General features: G+C 38.5%; 1 protein-coding gene across 1 annotated transcript in view; it reads left to right on the top strand.

Moving 5' to 3' along the window:
- grin3ba (glutamate receptor, ionotropic, N-methyl-D-aspartate 3Ba) overlaps nt 1–20579 on the top strand; it is a 149984-nt gene that overhangs the window by 66372 nt on the left and 63033 nt on the right. Inside the window, exons 2-4 of the mRNA XM_022668924.2 lie at nt 2083–2352; nt 4940–5334; nt 17563–18697. Coding sequence (XP_022524645.2) covers nt 2083–2352; nt 4940–5334; nt 17563–18697 — 1800 coding nt within the window. The remainder of the gene's footprint in view (nt 1–2082; nt 2353–4939; nt 5335–17562; nt 18698–20579) is intronic.

The following is a 20579-nucleotide window of genomic DNA, read 5'->3' as shown; positions in this document are numbered from 1 at the left end:
AAGGGTGAGAGACAGAAATCAAGTAAGAGAGAGCAAGATAGAAAATAGAAAGAGAAAAGAATGATGGAGTGTAAATCTTTTCATAAGAGGCTCTCGCATCGTAAAGCTCCTCCCCTCCGCTCAGATCTCCCTCCAGATATGCAAATGACCCTGTTATTGAGGAAGTAATCACTGTGCTTGTTTTATAAACAGCTCCTCACACTTCAGCCCAACAAACCAGCTAAAGATCTCCACTTCTACCCTCACACTGCTGCTGTTAGAGAACTGATGACTCAGCGGTTCTAAAGACACTAGAAGAGACACTAAAATCAGAAGAGATAAAGAGGAGAAGACATCAAATTTACAGTGCAGACAGATTCTATTTCCTTATCTACAAGATAAAGACTATTTAACGGCGTTAATGGCGTCTTTTCTCCTGCGCAGCCCTGAGGCGGTAAATATAAATCCGTGTGATGCTAATGTACCTACTGCTCAAGTTCCTTTAGCTTGTTTAAAGACTTTACAAGAGTTTCTAAAGGCTTCCAACAAGCAGGAACATTCCTCAAAAGTGATACTTTAGCTTAAAAGGCCCATATTTCTTTTGTCTGAAAGCAAATATAGTCAAATCTATCAGGAACGTTTTCCTTCTTAAGTTAAAGAAACTTTAAGGATTCTATTATTTGTGCTAACTCATAAAATTGTCAGGATGTATCATCAGGTATTAAGGAAACTGGCAGCTCTTGTCGGCAGTGCTTCAGCCAGGATTTTCTTACTATAACTTTGTGTTAAATCACGCTAATATGTGAGGGATTTAGCTTCTAAATCTGCCCACCGACATTCCCCCAGTTCATTTTTTTTACCACCACTGGTGTAGTAGAGACAGGCATTTTGGACCTTGAGGTAAAGATTGTATTTCCTTATCTACAAGATTGAAACTATTTACCGGCTTTAATGCTGTTTTTTATCCAGTTGAAGTTAATGTATCAAGTGCTCAAGTTCCTTTAGCTTGTTTAAAGACTTTACAAGACTTTCTAAAGGCTTCCAACAAGCAGGAACATTCCTCAGAAGGCCCAAATTTCTTTTGTCTGGACGAAAATGTAGTTAAATCTATCAGAATAATTCCCTTCTTCTGTTAAAGAAGTCTTTAAGGACTAATTTTTTTGTAGTAACTCATGACATAGTCAGGATATATCATCAGATCTTAAGGAAACATGCTGAGTTTAAGCAGTGACAGCTCTTGTCAACAGAGATTTAGCCAGTATTTTCTTATTAGAACTGTGTTGTACGTCACTGTAATCTGCCCACCGCCATCCATCCTCCAGTCCCATTTCCACACTCAGGTTTGCCAGGTATAGACACTAATCAACGAAATGTTCATATTCACTGATTAGCTACAGAGTCAGATTTATCATTGCTTGTCTCTGTGTGTCAATCTGGCAACCCACATGAGCTTCATCTCAAGAGGAGCAGGTGGGGGCAAAAAACTATATCCAGTAGTTGTGAATTGGACTTCTGAACCAATTGTCAATCATGAAACCATTTCACACACTCCATCGCTAATTCTTCAGTTAAAGGACGATTAAAGATTCAATTTTTTTGTAGTAACTCATAAAATTGTCATGAAATATCATCAGATCAGATAAAGGAAACTGTAAGCTCTTGTCAGCAGAGCTTCAGCCAGTATTTTCTTATTAGAACTGTGTGGTACGTCAGCTATGAATGTAGAGCAGGATCTACAGGCCCATCTGTAGCAACATCTTTGAGTAAATGTGTTGTAGGATTCCATACAGAAACTGTATCCAGGCTAGAGGCTTCAACTAGAGCCTCCTTCTAATTGGAATGATGGCGCTAATTGGGAATCTGTTTTTTTTTTTTCACATGGATTTAGAGCTAGGGCTAGATTTGCATTTATTGCAGTGGAGTAAAAGTTTAAACTACACTCCACACCTGTAGGGGAGCTCTACAGGAGCGTTACAAACTATCTGGGTTCGAGGGTTTGGTTCACAAACTAAGTAAATAAGCTTCAGTTTCTCATTTTGATTCTTTCTTTCATTATAAATATTTATATGTATGCATTTTTGTTTGTGTTTCCTTCATATTTAGAACCGTTACCACCTGCAGATGACGACACGTGTGCCCCCTTCTGGCCTGGCTGATCTCCTGCTGGCGGTGCTGGTGAGGGAGGGGTGGCAGGGGGGCGCTGCTGTCCTCTGTCCAGGTTCTGGTGATGCTGAGATACTGGAGCATCTCCGGTGGCGGGGCAGAACCGGTCTGGACGGGGCGCACTGGCACCTCTGGGAGACCCTCAACCTCTCCCGCTCCCAGAGGGCGGCAGAGAGCCGGGAGGAAGTGGATAACGAGAAAGAGGAAGAGGTGACTGGGTTTATTTAATTATTTAATTATTTATTTATTTATTTATTACGCTTCTTACGGATGTCATGTACAGTGTATTAGACTCTATAAACATACGTATAACACATTGCAGTGCGTTAATAAGGCATTATAAACATGGCTATAAACATTTATAAAAAAAAAAAAACATAAACAATGTATGGCTATGTTTATTATGCATCATGAACTGTGATCATAATGTATCACTGGCTGTGTTTATAAGATGTGATATGTCAATACCTGCCTTAAGAAAGTATGCTCTAATTCCTTTTAATCACTTGTGAATTATACTTTAATTATTGTTATATGTTCAATATGATAATAGCTTGTATTAATTTGTAAAATGTATTATAATGTCTAATTTTACACTTTTTGTATTTTAACACAAGCACAGCTCATGATGCATTATAATTCATCACAATTTATGACACATAATTAGCATTTTATGAATATATATATATAATCATGTATAATCATTTATGAAGCCTAATGAATGCATTATAATCTGTTAAAAGTATATATAATTAATCTGATAGATGTGGCATTCATAGAGTTAGTGTTATCGGTCACTTTCTAGGAATGGCATGTCTTTCAGACTCTATAACCATACTCCTAAGACATTATAATGCCTCTAATATAATTTACCTCTTTTTTGTTGTTACTGTACCTTTAAAAGTGTGCTGTTCTGATGATTGGCTCCCCTGTCTGGTGCTTCATTTGAATAGACCAGGATGAATATTAAAGCTAACGCTAGGTGTTGCCAAGTACAAAATGTTGCAAAATCCATTTTAGTTACTGGATAATAAATGATAGTTCAGCCAAAATATATATTTTTACAAGTAATTGATCAAAATATTCCTTTTTGTAGATTTGCACTGGAGCTGCTAGGCTAATATAGCTAACAATTAATGGAAACTTGTACATTAGCAATTAGCATTAGCCTACATACAGTACAGTATATCATCATACACTCTCCTTGAAACAAGTTTAAATCTTCTACAGTTTATTATATTAGAGATCTGCACTTAGCACAATGCTAATTGGTGTACATACGCTTCTGTTGCTTGTTAGCTTCATTGTTAGCCTTGTAACTCCAGTGCTAATCTCCGGTGCTTAATTTTACTTAATTGTAGTATGCTGTAAATATACTTAAAATATATTAAAAGTACATTAATATATTATGCTTCTTTCAAATGTTTGAAAGTAAACTTTGATTAGACTTTTAAAAAAGTGCTGTCAGGGCCAGACAGGAATGAGACTGGTGCAGATACAATAAAATAACTTTTATTAAAGTTATAGAGTAGACAGGGGTAGTCAACAGAAACAGGGTCAGTACCAAAAATGCACAGTGTAGAGAAACCATACCATAACCGGAGGACAGTCCAGAGTTCATACACGGGTAGGCAGTATCACAGGGTAGGCAAAAATCCAGAGTACAATAAACAGTCCAGGTCATACACGGTAATCCAACACAAGGGAGCAGGCAAAAATCAAAGTCGGTAGAAAACAAAAACAAGATCATACACGGAGAATAGCAAGGGCAAGAGAAACGCTTTGTATTGTAGGATTTACCAAACAGATACTCGGCGAGGTGTGAGCGTGAGCATGGTCCTTAAATACACTGAGTAATCAGTACTCGGGACTTCCTGGTGGCGTCATGTGACGTGTCATGTGATCGGGAGTGTGTGTTGTGTCATGGAGTGGTGCGTTCTGGGTATTGTAGTTGTTACTGTGAGAATCGCAGATAGAGCTGGATGTGGGAGACACAGACGTGCTTTCAGCACCAGACATGACACAGTGCAATATAATGTATTAAAAAAATAGACTGCTTTGAAGTACACTTTTAGTTTAATGTAATTCAATATACTTCTAAAATATTGATTTCCAAATATACTTTTGTACATTTTTAGCATTTTAAGTGTGTTAAAACAACTGTTACAGTAGTTCACTTAAAGTACAATGTATCCTGCAACTTTTTAGAAACTAAATTAAATTGCTTCACTGGTCATTAAAAATGATATTTAAATGTCAAAAAAAAAAAGTATATGTAAAGTACATTTTAACCAGCTAAAAATGTAGTACAGTACATTAGCATCAATTGTTAGTACATTTCTAATATACATGGTGTATAATAAATAGTGATACAGTTGTAATACTCTACTCTACTCCAATTTTACTGTAAGCATATTATTTAAAATATGCGGTTTTATACATGAAGTAGTATATTTACATGTTACTTAAGTATATTTAAAATACTTCTATTTCCTTTACTTTACACAATTTAAGTTAGACATTTGTACTATTTTTATACTGTAATTAAAGTATAATAAGCACAAAAAATGTGGTTCTATTTAATCACTCTTTAAATATACTGAATAATATAATGTGGCTACAAGATCACTTTAGTGCACTATAGCATAATAAAGCTCAGTATACTTTAATCTACTTTTTTTTTTCACTAGTGTCCTGTGATACTGGTGGGGGGTGTGAGTGTTTTGGCTGAACTATCGCTTTAAGGGGTTTAACTGATTAAATAAAAATAAAGTCCGCACAGTTTTCCTGCTTTTAGGTGACCGAGCTCCTCTCCCAGCTCCTGAGCCGGACCCCCTCGGCCCTGTCCTCCAGCGTCCTGCTCTTCGGCTCGGACCCCGAGTGCGTGGCCACCGTCCTGCGGGGGGCGTCCCACCTCAGCCTGACCCTGCACCCCACCCACTGGATCATGGGCTTCCCCCTCAGCCTGGACGCCCTGCACTCCATCGGCTCTCCCCTCGGCCTGCTGGCGTACGGCGAGGTCAACCGCAAACCGCTCAACTTCTACATCCGGGACGCTCTGCAGCTGATTGGCCGAGCTGTGTTCGCCGCCACCTCGGTCCGTCCCGACCTGGCGCTCGTCCAGAACGTGGTCAGCTGCTTTGAGAAGCCCAATAAGCATGAAGGGCCCTCCTCCGGACAGTACCTGTCCAGGTAAGCATTCCGGGTCTAGGTGGGTTTCCACCAGAGGTGGAAAAAGTACTGAAAAATTGTAATTAAGTAAAAGTACCTTTACTTTGCTAAAATTCTACTCAAGTAAAAGTAAAAGTACCCATCTAAAAATCTACTCGAGTAAAAGTAAAAAAGTACTCAATTTTAAATGTACTTTGAGTAAAAGTTACATAGTTACTTTTAATTATTTGATGTAAAAAAGTAAAAACAAATCATAAATTAAATAATTTTTAATGAGCTATTATTCCACATAATAATTTGGACCTTTCAGGCAGTATTTGTTCAGACCACCCCATAAAACAAGTGGTACAGGTTTCTATGATCCATTTTCTTTTTTTACTATTAAACGTTTATGGTAATATATGTGACTATAAACCGCAATGTTATAGTTTTACAGTTCATTATTATACAACTTGCCATTGCTGTGCTTTAACTACTATTAACATGTTTTTTTTTTACATTTAAGCATTACTTGTGTCAAAATGTACTTGAGTAAAAATAAAATTACCTATTTTAAAAAATACTTTAAAAATGACAAATTACTCATAAAATCTACTCAATTACAGTAACTTGAGTAAATGTAATTCATTACTTTTCACCTCTGTTTTCCACACTGTAAACCCATACTACGGTGGCCGAGAAAGCCCAACGCAGTGCAAATTGAAAAGCGCTGCAAAAGCACAAAACACATCCATCAAAATTACAACACAGGCGCAGCAACTAGAAAAACGCGCTGCAAATAGAAAAACACGCTGCAAATACAACCACAACACAACGGAAGTGAGTCACAACACAACGGAATTTTCCCGGGGGACCTTAAAAGATACTGTACCAGCTAAGCTGCGTCTTCAGTAACGTCTCGGACTTCACTATGTGTACAAAGGACAATAAGTGGCAAACAAGGCGTTTTGTGAAGCAGAACTTTTAATAATATGCACACAACCGTGGTAATCACAGGTAATAAACATAACTTACTTTTCAGAAGCTTGTTTGCCACTTACTGTCCTTTGTATACAGCTGGTACAGCATCTTTTAAGGTCCCCCGGGAAAATTCCGTTGTGTTGTGACTCACTTCCGTTGTGTTGTGGTTCTATTTGCAGCGCGTTTTTCTAGTTGCTGCGCCTGTGTTGTAATTTTGATGGATGTGTTTTGTGCTTTTGCAGCGCTTTTCAATTTGCACTGCGCTGGGCTTTCTCGGCCACCGTACCATACGTTGTTTGAACTCAAATGATTTTGATAAGTCTGTTTTACATAAAATTGGATTTTTCTTAACAATACTTAACTATTTTGAGTTAGTTGAACATGTGTGAGCACATTAACATTTAAACTGAGATCTTTGAGTTGAACCAACTTATGCACTGCAAAAAATCCATTGGCAAAAACTAGATAACATATACCTAAATTGAGACATAAATGCTGAAATTAAGCAAAAAAATCTGCCAATGGAGTGAGCAGTTTAGGGACCGTAGGAAAAAAAAAAAGAATCAAAATAAGAATAAATTAAATTAACTTCTGAAAATCTGAAAATGTGACCTTGTGATGTCAAACCAACAATAAAATGCAATTTATATATATACGTATATCTTTATTTTTAGTCACATTTTATTAAAGTTTATAAATAAACAGATTTATTCATTCATTATTAATATTGTAAGGTACTTTTACCACGGTCCCTAAAGTCCTGTTCAGTGCATGAGAGAAACGCTTGAGTGCGGCAGGTTCTTGGTTTTGACATGTATCTTATAACCACAGCTGATGGTGCATCATGATCACAGTTCATAATGCATAATAAACATGGCTATAATGTGTTTTACATTTTTGTAAATGTTTCGGTAACACTTTCTACGAATGTCATCTTTATTAGACGCTATAACCACATTCATAACATATTATAATGCATTCATAAGGCATTATAAACATGGCTATAAATGTTTATAAAAATGCATAACCGATTATGGCCATGTTTGTTAAGCATTATGACCTGTGATCATAATACATTATAAGCTCTGCTTATAATATACTTGTTAAAATAGTATATCTCTATCATTAATAATCTAGTCCTACAATGAAAGTCACAAAGACCTGTTATAATACATTATAATTTACTATAATTAATAGTATATTCAAGACAAGTATAATATAAGCAGGGACTGAGTTTCTTGGTATCGATGTATAACATGTTATAAACACAGCTATTAATGCATTATAATCACAGTTCATGATGCATAATAAAGATGGCTATGATGAATTATACATTTTTATAAATATGTATAGCCATGTTTATAATGCCTTATGAATGCATTATAATGTGTTATGAGTATGTTTATAGAGTCTTATAGAGATGGCATTCAAAGAAAGTGTTGCCAATGTTTCTATCGATGTTAATGACGCCTTATGAATGACTAATAATGTTTTATGAGTATGTTTATTGAGTCTAATAGACATACCATTCATAGGAAGTGTTACCAAACCTTTTAGTTTCCAACATTTAGCAAAACTTACTTATTCACTAATCATACGGCTAACTTTGTTGGTCATGTGACTGTATTATATCAGACCTGCGTAAAAATTAAAAAGACATTTTTTTTGTGATTCTTTCTAAAATTTGGTCTAAAATGATGGGATTGAGCTGTTAATGCTGTTACTACATCATAGACTCTACTGACCTAAATGTGTCTGAATTTCCGAGCCGTGCAGGTGTTCAGAGTTCTGCTCTGAACTGCTGAGCACACCCATCACCCGCTCATTAAAACATACCGTGAGGTAATTTATCACAGTACTGGCAGCTTAGCATCATAATTCCCACATCTGTTCAGAACTGCTTGTGTCATTAACAGAGAACTCTGGCTTCTGGTCCTTGAAACCTAAAAAAAGGGCTTAAATTTGACTTTTACTATTCATCATATTTAAGGCATTAATGTCTTTAGGTTACACCCTGCTCATTGCTATCTTACACCCTGTGAATAGTCTATTTTCACACCTTCCATCTGCAGCGTTTAAATAGCAACAGTGCTTGTGAATACTGTACATCTAGATAGTACCAGGAATCATATGCTACTATGAGCCATTTGGATGCTCCCTTATTGTGACATCACAATAAAAAGAAAACCTACATAGAACCACCCTGGCACCCACTAGATTAATTGAAGAAACGCCATATAAATTATTTTGGTTAAGAACATCAGACAGTTCACTGCAGGATTAGCCAGCAGACTTCTTCTGAGGCAGGGATCTTTAGCTACTGGCCATGGCAAGTCAGCAGATAAGGGAGATGTTGAACATGAACAGTGAACAGCCTATTTTCACGCCTTCCATCTGCACCGTTTAAATAGCAACAGTGCTTGTGAATACTGTAAATCTACACTGATAGGCGATAGGCTTTGTGATCTGGAAGTAAAGTGTGTTTAGGTAAATTTTGCTATTTTAGCAGTGGAAAACACAGGTGCGCCACTGACTGATTAAAACCCTGACAACAGTCGTCAATCAGATATTTTTGCATCAATAAACAACAATAAACAGCGTAAACGAGCAGGTCAGTATCTGTCTCTGCTGAGACGCACAAAAGCGCCGCACTGTTCAGATACGAACGCGCCAAAGTCAGAGCTCACCTGACTCTTAAAGGAAATGACAAGTGACTCACTGTTCGGTTTTTTTCACATTATGCCCAAAATGAACCACACCCATGATCAATTAAAAAAAAAATAGTACATGCCTTTTGCATGTTTTGAGCTGCACAAGGTGTACTTTTCCTGTTGTTATAAAAGCAAGGACACACCAACACGCCCTAAATAAAGCAACACGATCCACAATTATCCAGTGTGCTAGAGATCGCCAAAAAGGGCCCTAGGTCATTAATATAAATGAGAAATAATAATGGCCCCAGAATAGAACCCGGTGGGACACCACAAAGCTTTACAAGAATAGCAGTTTTCAGACCTCAAATAAGCAAATGCAAATAATGCATATTCACAAAGTTTTAAAAGTTCAGAAATCAATATTTGGTGGAATAACCCTGGTTTTTGATTACAGTTTTTTTCATGCATCTTGGCATCATGTTCTCCTCCACCAGTCTTACGCACTGCTTTTGGATAACTTTATGCTGCTTTACTTCTGGTGCAGAATTTCAAGCAGTTCAGTTTGGTTTGATGGCTGTTGATCATTCATCTTCCTCTTGATTATATTTCAGAGGTTTTCAATTTGGTAAAATCAAAGAAACTCATTTTTTTTTAAGTGGTCTCTTATATTTTTTTCAGAACTTTTTATATATATATATATATATATATATAGTCGATACTGACCTGTTCATATGATGCGCTCAGAATGGGGATTAATTTAAAATATGCTGTGATGTTAATATGCAGATGTGTTCTATAATAGAAATGGTTAAATTGCCTGGCTGGTGTTGGGTGGTATGCAGAGCACGGTCCAGCCGTCGCCGGCCCACACTGACCTCTATCTAACAGGACAGAGCTCAGTCTTACCCAGCCTGCCAAGATCCGCCCCGGCCCGTTAATGCAGGAACGTCCGGCCCAATGTCAGCCTGTACTAAACCCTGCTGTCCTCCTTCAGTCTGATACACCCGACTCCATCTGACATCCACAGAGCAAATATATATATTTATATATATAGTGAGCAAGAGTTCTGATGGTCTGACAGTTATGTATAACTGTAAGAGTTCATTGAGTGGTAGGAAAAAGTACCTCTCTAAAACACCTTCAACCAGAATCCAGACTTTTCCTCTTACAGCATCCACAGTTAATCCTGTTTGATGTGGTTGGTCCTTCTTGGTGGTATGCTGACATTACCCTGGATACCGTGGCTTCTGATACAAAACAAAAAGTTGCTATCTTGGTCACAGAGCAAAAGGAGGATCTACTGAATATTGATATAATTTTTCTGTTGGGGTCCATATTTATGCACCTGCCAAATTATAATATTACAGAGTTTATAGGGAATAATAATGGTTAATAGGTTATACTCTTTTTTAGATATAATGGAAGATATAAAGGGTTACAGTGGGATAGTTAGAACTGTGTTTTAGAACTGTGTTCTAAAAGATTGTATCCTGTTATTGGATTATTTATTATTTTGAAGGTTTGTAGAGATTAATAATGAGTAAATGGGTTCTAGAGGTTATGGAGATAATGGAGGTTATAGTGTTTATAGAAATAGTTGAGGTTACACAGTAGATGGTTACAGTAGGCTATATAACTGGGTTCTCAAAGGTTATAATCTGTTATTGTATGATTTAATATTTTGAAGATTTATCGGGTTTATAGAGATTAATAATGATCTGTAAATGGGTTCTAGAGGTTATGGCGATAATGGAGGTTATAGTGTTTGTAGAAATAGTTGAGGTTATACAGTAAATGGTTACAGTAGGCTATATAACTGGGTTCTCAAAAGTTATAATCTGTTATAGGAAGATTTAATATTTTGAAGGTTTTCGGGTTTGTAGAGATTAATAATGATCAGTAAATGGGTTCTAGAGGTTATGGAGATAATGGAGGTTATAGTGTTTATGGAAATAGTTAAGGGTTTACAGTAGATTTTCTCAAAAGTTATAATCTGTTAAAGGAGGATTTAACATATTGAAGGTTTATTGGGTTTATAGAGATTAATAATGATCTGTAAATGGGTTAAAAAGGTTATAGAGATAATGGAGGTTATAGTGTTTATGGAAATAGTTGAGGTTATACAGTAAATTGCTATATAGTAGGCTATACAGTAGGCTATATAACTTGGTTCTCAAAGGTTATAATCTGTTAAAGGAAGATTTAACATATTGAAGGTTTGCCGTGTTTACAGAGATTAGTAATGATCTGTAAATGGGTTCTAGAGGTTATAGAGATAATGGAGGTTATGGATGGTGAAAGCGGGTTATAGGTCTGGGTTGTGGAAGGTTATAGAGGGGTGACACTGCTTGTGTTAGTAACACAAAGGACCCTGTGATTCACTGGAAAGGCAATTAATGCAGCTGCGCCTCGGGGAAAGAGAGGTTTAACATTTATTATTCAGAGCAATAATCCGTGAGGAATTAACAGATACATAACTGGAATACTTATTGGACTTCCTGCTCTCTCTCTCTCTCTCTCTCTCTCTCTCTACTGTGGTCTTATCTGCTCACTCGGACAAATTAGATTTTTAGCATAGTCAAAACAAAAGCGGGAAAATCACCTTCAGATACTGGAGATTTAAACTCCTTTCTGTCCCGAAGAGAAAAAGTTTCCCAGAAATTATTAAATTAATATATAAATGAATAAGTGAAGCAGAGGACGGATTGCAGCACCACTTTAGCCTCATTTATATTCCCCTCACGCTCCGCAGCCCACCCTTCTGGATCACTCGCTTTTAGACCCTCATATCGTGAGATTCCTGAGAAAAGTCTTCCGGACATTAGAGGAGATAATCGCTCTGAGTGATGATGACACTGTGCTGAGGGGGATCAGATGTTCTGCAGTTCATATCAGTCTATAGCTTTAACTAAAAGCTACATGGAATTAACTTGCATGTCCACTTATGTTTAGAGATATTGAGGTTATAGAGGTTACATAGGGGTTATAGATGAATCTGGAGAGTATTGAAGGTATACAAGTTTATGTTGGATTTAATTGGTTTTAGAGGGTTGTAGAGGATTCTGGAGAGTATTAAAGGTATACTAATTTATGTTGGATTTAATTGGTTATAGAGGGTTATAGAGGATTCTGGAGAGTATTGAAGGTATACAGGTTTATGTTGGATTGAATTGGTTATAGAGGGTTATAGAGGATTCTGGAGAGTATTAAAGGTATACTAATTTATGTTGGATTGAATTGGTTATAAAGGGTTATAGAGGATTATGGAGAGTATTAAAGGTATACTAATTTATGTTGGATTGTATTGGTTATAGAGGATTCTGGAGAGTATTAAAGGTATACTAATTTGTGTTGGATTGAATTGGTTATAGAGGGTTATAGAGGATTCTGGAGAGTATTGAAGGTATACAGGTTTATGTTGGATTGAATTGGTTATAGAGGGTTATAGAGGATTCTGGAGAGTATTAAAGGTATACTAATGTATGTTGGATTGAATTGGTTATAGAGGGTTATAGAGGATTCTGGAGAGTATTAAAGGTATACTAATTTGTGTTGGATTGAATTGGTTATAGAGGGTTATAGAGGATTCTGGAGAGTATTGAAGGTATACAGGTTTATGTTGGATTGAATTGGTTATAGAGGGTTATAGAGGATTCTGGAGAGTATTAAAGGTATACTAATGTATGTTGGATTGAATTGATTATAGAGGGTTATAGAGGATTCTGGAGAGTATTAAAGGTATACTCATTTATGTTGGATTGAATTGGTTATAGAGTGTTATAGAGGATTCTGAAGAGTATTGAAGGTATACTAATTTATGTTGGATTTAATTGGTTATAGAGGGTTATAGAGGATTCTGGAGAGTATTAAAGGTATACTAATGTATGTTGGATTGAATTGGTTATAGAGGGTTATAGAGGATTCTGGAGAGTATTAAAGGTATACTAATTTATGTTGGATTTAATTGGTTATAGAGGGTTATAGAGGATTCTGAAGAGGATTGAAGGTATACTAATTTATGTTGGATTTAATTGTTAATAGAGGGCTATATAGGGATATGGAATTGTAGGGGTTATAAGGTACTAAGGGTTATTTAAGGTTGTATAGGGTTGTAGGGGTTATAGAGTGTTATAGAGGTTTTTGAGAAGTATAAACAATTATTTAGGATTTATAGAATTCATAGGATTGTAGAGGGTTATAGAGTACTAAGAGTTCACTTAGGGTTATTTAGAGTTATATAGGATTGTGGAGTGTTATAGTATTATAGGATAATATAGTATTTTAAGGAGTATTGATGGTTATATGGGGTTATATATGATTAAAGATGTTCATTGAATGACATTGATTCTGAGGAGTATTGATGGTTATATGGGGTTATATATGATTATAGATGGTCATTGCATGGTATTGAACATTCTGAGGGATATTGAGGATTATATAACATAATAGTTATAAAATATTATAGATGTCATTGAGGCTTATTCACAGTTATAGAGGATTGTATCAGTTTATAGAGTGTTATAGAGTTTTTTGGCGAACCGAGCATTAGTTATATAGTGGTTATATAGGATTGTAGGGGTAATATAGTGTTAATTGATTCTGAGTAGTAGTGAAAGATATTCGGAAGAGCATTGAGGGTAATTTAGTTAGAGTGTTATAAATGATTCTGGGAAGTATTCAGGGTAAATGGGGTTATGTAGGATTGTGTTATAGAGTGCTATAAATGAGAATGGTGTTTGGTAGAGGGGTGATTATGGTATGTTCAATTAGTTCCAGTGCTTCAACACACTAAAATTTTGAACAATTTTATGCTCCCAACTATGCAATAGAGGTTTGGGGATTGGCCGATTTCCATAAACAGACTCCTAAACCTTGTGAAAAGCCTTCCCAGAGGAGCTGATTTGGCTCTAAAGGCTGGGATCATAGGGGTATGGTGGTAGTGGCAAGTTATGGAATGTTGTTGTAGACATGATATATGGGATGTAGAAGATTTTAAAGGCATTTAGAGGCATTTAAAGGTTATAGAGGTTACACAGATGTTATAGATGGTAAAAGACAATTATATATAAGGGTTATAATGGTATTTCATAGTTATATAAGTTGGATTTTGAGATTATAGAGAAAATCGCACCTTGCACTGGCAGGTGGAATCAGATCTAGTCAGTATTTCCTCTTGTAGCCGGTATAATAAACCCTACTGTGCACGTCCTCACGCTACTGAAGAGCAGTTTCTGAGGGTAGACGTGGGGTTGTCCTCCACTTTATGGGTATATATGATTGATTTTCTTGCATTTTGCTGCATTTGCTGCAAACTATAACTGGGGGTCAAGGGTGAAATTAAAGCTCCTGAGAGAAGGAGAGTGAGCATTGCTTTTTAAACCTCGTTTAACCCTGCATCTCTCTCTCTCTCTCTCTCTCTCTCTCTCTCTCTCTCTCTCTTTCTCTCTCTCTCTCTCTCTCATGGTGTAAATGAGGGGTGTTCATTTCTCCATCCTGACCCAGACATCACCCACCACCAGAGCCCATCTTACCCAGCATCCCCTGCTGCTGATTTATAGATGAGAACCAATCCCCAGCTATAAAGACTGGCTATGAGTGTGTGTGTGTGTGTGCGTGTGTGTGTGAGGGATGGGAATGTCATATATATGCAGAGCAGCATACATCCGGCTGTATAACGCAGACAGGCCCGCAGAATGATGGACACGCCTCGTTAGCTTTTGTACGGCATGCTGGCGCACCGGCCACTTTATTGGAAACCTCTGCATATTGTGACTCATGGCTGTGCAATCACAGGCTAAAGCCATCTGCTGATGAACAGCTGTTTCTAATAAAGTGGCCAGTGAGTGGAAGTACAAGGAGGTCGGTACTGTAGCTGAGTGTTTTCAATAAAGTGGCCAGTAGTATTTGTCAGCACAGGTAGTAGGTAGTTTGGTGTTTCTAATAAAGTGGCCAGTGTGTGGAAGCACAAGGTACTGTAGTAGGTGTTTCTAATAAAGTGGCCAGTGAGTGGAAGCACAAGGTACTGTAGTAGGTGTTTCTAATAAAGTGGCCAGGGAGTGGAAGCACAAGGTACTGTAGTAGGTGTTTCTAATAAAGTGGCCCATATGAGTTGAAGTACAAGAATGGAGATAGGTAGCACGTAGTGTTAGGTATTTGGGAGTTTTCAGTAAAGTGGCATGTGGCAGGTGTTTCCAATAAAGTGGCCAATATGAGTGAAAGCACATGGAAGTAGGTAGCCTGGTGTTTCCAGTAAAGTGCCAATGTCATAAGTATGTAGGTGTTTCTAATAAAGTGGCCAGTATGAGTGAAAGCACCAGGAGGGAGATAGGTAGAAGTTTCTAATAAAGTGGCCAGTTGGTGGAATCACAAGGTGATAGGCAGGTATTTCCAATAAAGTGGCCAGAGTTGAAGCACAATGAGGTGGGTTTGTAGGTGTTTCCGATCAAGAGGCCAAAATAAGTGGAAGCTCAAGGATGTGGGTAGCTGGGTGTTTCCAGTGTGTGGAAGAAAAAGTTGAGGCAAGTGGTAGGTGGGTAGGTGTTTCTAACAAAGTGGCCAATGTGGGGTGAAGCAAAAGAAGGTGTGTTTGTAGGTGTTTCCAATAATGTGGCCAGTAGCATTTGTCAGCACAAAGTGGTAGGTAGCTTGGTGTTTCCAATAAAATGGCCAGTCTATGGATGCACAAGCTAGTAGGTAGGTGTTTCTAATAATGTGTTCAACAAGTGAAGGCTTGTGACAGGTGTTTCTAATAAAGTGGCAAGTGTGTGGAAGTACAAGGAGGTGGCTTTTTAAGTGTTTCCAATAAAGTGACCAACCTGAGTGGAAGCACATGGTGTTTCCAATAAAGTGGCCAATTTCATAGGTATGTAGGTATTTCTAAAATCCTGTTAGTGGAGGCATGGGAGGGGTAGACTGGGCAGGTGTTTCCAATAAAGTGGCCAATATGTGTGGAAGCACAAGGTCTTATGTACCTGGGTGTTTCCAATTAAATGGCCAGTGAGTGAATGCACATGTATGTAGGTAGCTGGGTGTTTCCAGTAAAGTGGCCATTCAGTGGAAGCACAGTGTAAGGAAGTAAGTGGGTGTTTTCATTAAAGTGGCCAATATAAGAGGAAGCACATAGAGGTAGGTGGGTGTTTCTAATAAAGTGGCCAGTGTCTGATGTGGACTGTATTCTGTAGTTATTTCTGCTGTTCTGCTGAATAAACTCATGGTTTTGGCAGTTCGTGTTCATGGTCGTGTTCAGTCATCTTGTCAATAAAATGTCGTATTTTGAAGAAATGTGGAAAAACTACAAATTGAAAGCCATTATCTGTGAGGAATGACGACCGTACGTCCCGTCAGTATGGATTTTGTGCAGTAGAGCGGGACGATGATAGAAGGCTTGTTTCTTTATTTTTCCTGATGCAGAATGGGAATATAGTTTATCCTGCATCTCTTAAAACAGAGCCAGAGAGTGCCATAAAAACACTGTATCACAAAAACTGCCATTTTTATATGTAAAGGAAAAATGATGTTCAGGTTACTGTAATTTAATAATGTAATGATGTTTTTTATGTTAAATTATGTTTTTGAGTCAATCGTAAAGAAAAAACAAGTACACAATATAAAGGGAAGCTGGTATTGGCGGATGGTGTACATTCATTGCCAAAATATATTATGTATTGTGCTGCTGGAGTTCTTAAACACTCTGTCCATTTACGGTCTACTCTATTATATTTGCTGGTGTGCTTTGGGTCATTGTCATCACACTACCACCACCATGTTTTACGTTCAGTATTATGTTCTTTTTCTGATATGATGTGTTAGTTTAGGCTAGATGTAACGGGACACACACCTTCCAAAAAGTTCCACTTTTGTCTCGTCAGGCTAAAGAATATTTACCCAAAGTTCTGGAGATCATCAGTTTTGTTGTTTTTTGCTCTGGGTTCTTTTGGGACCTCCTGGATGAGTTGTTCATGCCCTTTTGTAGTCATTTTGCTCGGCTGGTCACTCCTGGGAAGGTTCAACAGTGTTCCATGTCTTTTTTCTCCATTAGTGAATAATAGTGAATCACTGTGGTTCTCTGGAGTCCCAAAGCTTAAGAAATGACTTTGTAACCTTTTCCAGACTGATAGATGATCAATGACTTTGTTTTTTCAACCTTTTTTGATTTTTTTTTTTTTTCAGATTGGGGCATAATATGTTGCTTTTTCAGATCTTTTATCCTGCTTCAAGAGCACACTATTTAAGTGATTTCTTAAATCTACAGTTCTGGTAGTAATCAGGTACCCTGGTTGTGGCTAGTAGTGAGATTGATCTGCTCTCTTAATCACTGTGAATTAATGAGGTCAAAGGTATTTTGGATAGCTTTGTTCCCCTAGTAAATCTAATTATAATTTAAAAACTGCTTTTTGTATTTACTCATGTTAATTTTATCTGATATAGAAATTTGTTAGTTGTAAAAAAAAGTGAAAACTAGGTCCAGGATAATGCTAAATGTTTAATTCTAAATGTTAAATGCTAAATTCTTGTTTATGAATTGGTTTCTGAAAGCCCACTATGAGCTGTACTCTCTTGTCCTCGTTTTCTCTCTCTCTCTCTCTCTCTCTCTTTCTCTTTATGACCCTCCCTCTCTTTTTTTTCTCTTCTTCAGATTCCTGTCCAACACGTCGTTTGATGGTTTGACGGGTCACATCCAGGTTCAGGGTTGGCATTCCAGAGTCTCGACCACCCAGCGCTTCCACATTTGGAGCCTGCAGAGGGACGCGATGGGTCAACCAAGTTGGGTGACCGTGGCTGGCTATCAGGCCGGCCGTCTGGAAGTGGAGGAGCAGGGTCTTTGGCCCGGAGTGACCCAGCGAGTGTCGGACGAAAGCCCGGGAATCCGTCCCGGAGGCCGCTGGCAGCCCGGACTTCCGGTGGCTGGCAGCCGACTCCGCGTTGTGACTTTAGTGGAGCATCCGTTCGTTTTTACCAGGGAAGTGGACGACGAGGGTCAGTGTCCTGCTGGCCAGTTGTGTTTGGACCCTCATACCAACAGCTCGGATGTTTTAAACCAGCTTTTCCGGGAGTTGGAACAAGCCAACAATGGAAGCAGTGGTAGCGGTGGCAGCAGTAGTGGCAGCAGTAGCAGCTCCATTCCCTCGGAAATTCGTAAGTGCTGCTACGGGTACTGCATTGACCTGCTGGAGAAGCTGGCGGAGGACATGCAGTTTGAGTTTGATCTGTACATCGTTGGCGACGGTAAATACGGGGCGTGGAAAGGCGGAGAATGGACCGGTCTCGTGGGGGATCTGCTCAGAGGAGCGGCAGACATGGCCGTCACCAGCTTCAGCATCAACTCGGCACGGAGCAGAGTCATAGACTTCACCAGCCCCTTCTTCTCCACCAGCCTGGGCATCCTGGTGAGGAGTAAGGACACGGCGGCCCCCATCGGAGCATTCATGTGGCCCCTGCACTGGTCCATGTGGGTGGGAATATTCGTGGCGCTTCATATAACAGCTCTCTTCCTCACGCTGTACGAGTGGAACAGTCCGTTCGGTATGACGCCACACGGACGGAACCGAGTCCGAGTGTTCTCCTACTCGTCAGCGCTGAACCTCTGCTACGCCATCCTGTTCGGCCGGACTGTGGCCAGCAAAACGCCCAAGTGCTGGACTGGGCGCTTCCTCATGAACCTGTGGGCTATTTTTTGCCTGCTGGTGCTGTCCAGCTACACGGCCAATCTGGCGGCGGTCATGGTGGGAGAAAAAACCTTTGAAGAGGTTTCGGGAATCCATGATGCCAAGGTGAGATGCTTCATTTTTATCTTTATCTTTAGACAAAAAATTCCTCAAGAAAGTGGTTTCACTTTTCACTTACATTTTCTCATGCAAAGAAACTGTATATCTCTGGTTTTTTTTTTCACTTTTATCATTTTACACTCACAATTTCAGAGTGTAAAGGGTAAGAGCTCAAGTCTAAGTTAAACCCTGTGATCTCTGATCTCTTAGATGGACTACATCAAGAACCATCATTCAGCAATAGCTAATTATTTTTTATTATTACACCCCGAATAATGAACACTGACCAGTTCTTTAAATGTTGTTCTGGCTTTCTTTGGGACCTCCTGGATGAGTTGTTCATGCCCTTTTGGAGTAATTTTGGCCGGCCGGTCACTCCTGGGAAGGTTCACCAGTGTTTCATGTTTTCTCCATTAGTGAATAATAGCTCTTACTGTGGTTCTCTGGAGTCTCAAAGCTTTAGAAATGACTTTATAACCTTTTCCAGACTGATAGATGTAGAATCAATGACGTTTATTTCATCTGTTTTTAAATTCTTCACATTGAGGTAAAATGTGTTGCTTTTTGCAATCTTTTATCTGCTTTATTTTATCAGACAGGTTCTATTTAAGTGATTTCTTGATTCCACAGGTCTGGCAGTAATCAGATTGTGGATATTGAAATTAAACTCAATATTTTTTCACACAGGGCCAGGTTGATTTGGATTGCTTTTTCCCTTGATCAATTATATCATGTGCTTTAAAAATGTGCTTTTTCTATTTACTCAGGTTATATTTGTTTGATATTAAAATGTGCGCATTAATCTGCATTTGTTAATGCTTTCGTTAATCTATAAGACACTGTATAGACTTGATATTTAAGGCCTGTATAGAATGTAAAAGTCTGATATTAACCGTTTTTACATCACAAATGATGCTCGAAGTGTGTAATGCTGGGAAGTGTAGTTTTTTTGTTATGCTCAGACAGAACCAGTGTAAACAGAGGGGTTCTACACTGGCTGATACTGTGTAACAGAGCGTCTGTGAGGGTAATGGTTTAGTACAGAGTGTCTGTGTTCCAGAGTCTTCTAATCCCAGTAAAGCTGCTGTAGATCAGGGGTTGAGTCCTGCTGTACGCCGGAGCTCCAGTGCAGGATCTCTCCGGTCTGCAGAGCTCTGCTTCAGGATACTGGATACTGGGGGTTTCTGTATAATAAAAGGGTTTATTACGGTCATGTTATTTCTTCACTATAGTCTGAATTAAACCTTCTTCTTAGCTTGATTTCTATATACAGCTCTGGATTACTTCAGTTTCTGTATCAGTTCTGTCAGAAAAGCAAAAAGAAATTTCCACATGAAATTTGAATATTGGCATATTGATAAAAAAAAAACACCATGAAATCCAAATTTGGAAGAAAAAAAAAATCACATGAAATCCATTTTTTGACTCATTAAAGCTCACCTTCCGCGAAAATCCGATTTTTCTTGTTTTTTGTGGAATACAGTAGGTCTCTCCGAGTTGAATGTGTACACCTGCACATTAAACTGTTTTGCAGCCCCCATTGTCTGCAGGAGCTAAGCAAAGAAATCCCCCCTCCCCCCCTCCGAAAAACGGGTGAATTTTGAATTATCTTTCTGCCTACGTAGGCAGAAACTCACAGACCAGCCCACCTTGGCTCGAGAAACTCCCAGAGGCGGAGCTGAAGCGACGCAACATCACCGCTCATCAGTTAGGAGGTGGGAGGCAGTGAGCGGCAGAGCGGCGGAGGGGCGTCGCAGTGCTCCTAGCCAATCAGAGGAGAGATATTTGCATGCTGTTTGCATGTATGAATATTCATGAGCAAAGCTGGAATCCGGTCATTTTGGACACACCCCTAAAACAGTCCATTAAAAAAGAGCTATACAGAGAC

Source organism: Astyanax mexicanus, chromosome 18, assembly GCF_023375975.1.
Source record: "Astyanax mexicanus isolate ESR-SI-001 chromosome 18, AstMex3_surface, whole genome shotgun sequence".
NCBI classification, from domain to species: Eukaryota; Metazoa; Chordata; class Actinopteri; order Characiformes; family Acestrorhamphidae; genus Astyanax; species Astyanax mexicanus.
This window is presented reverse-complemented; position numbering and strand designations above follow the sequence as displayed.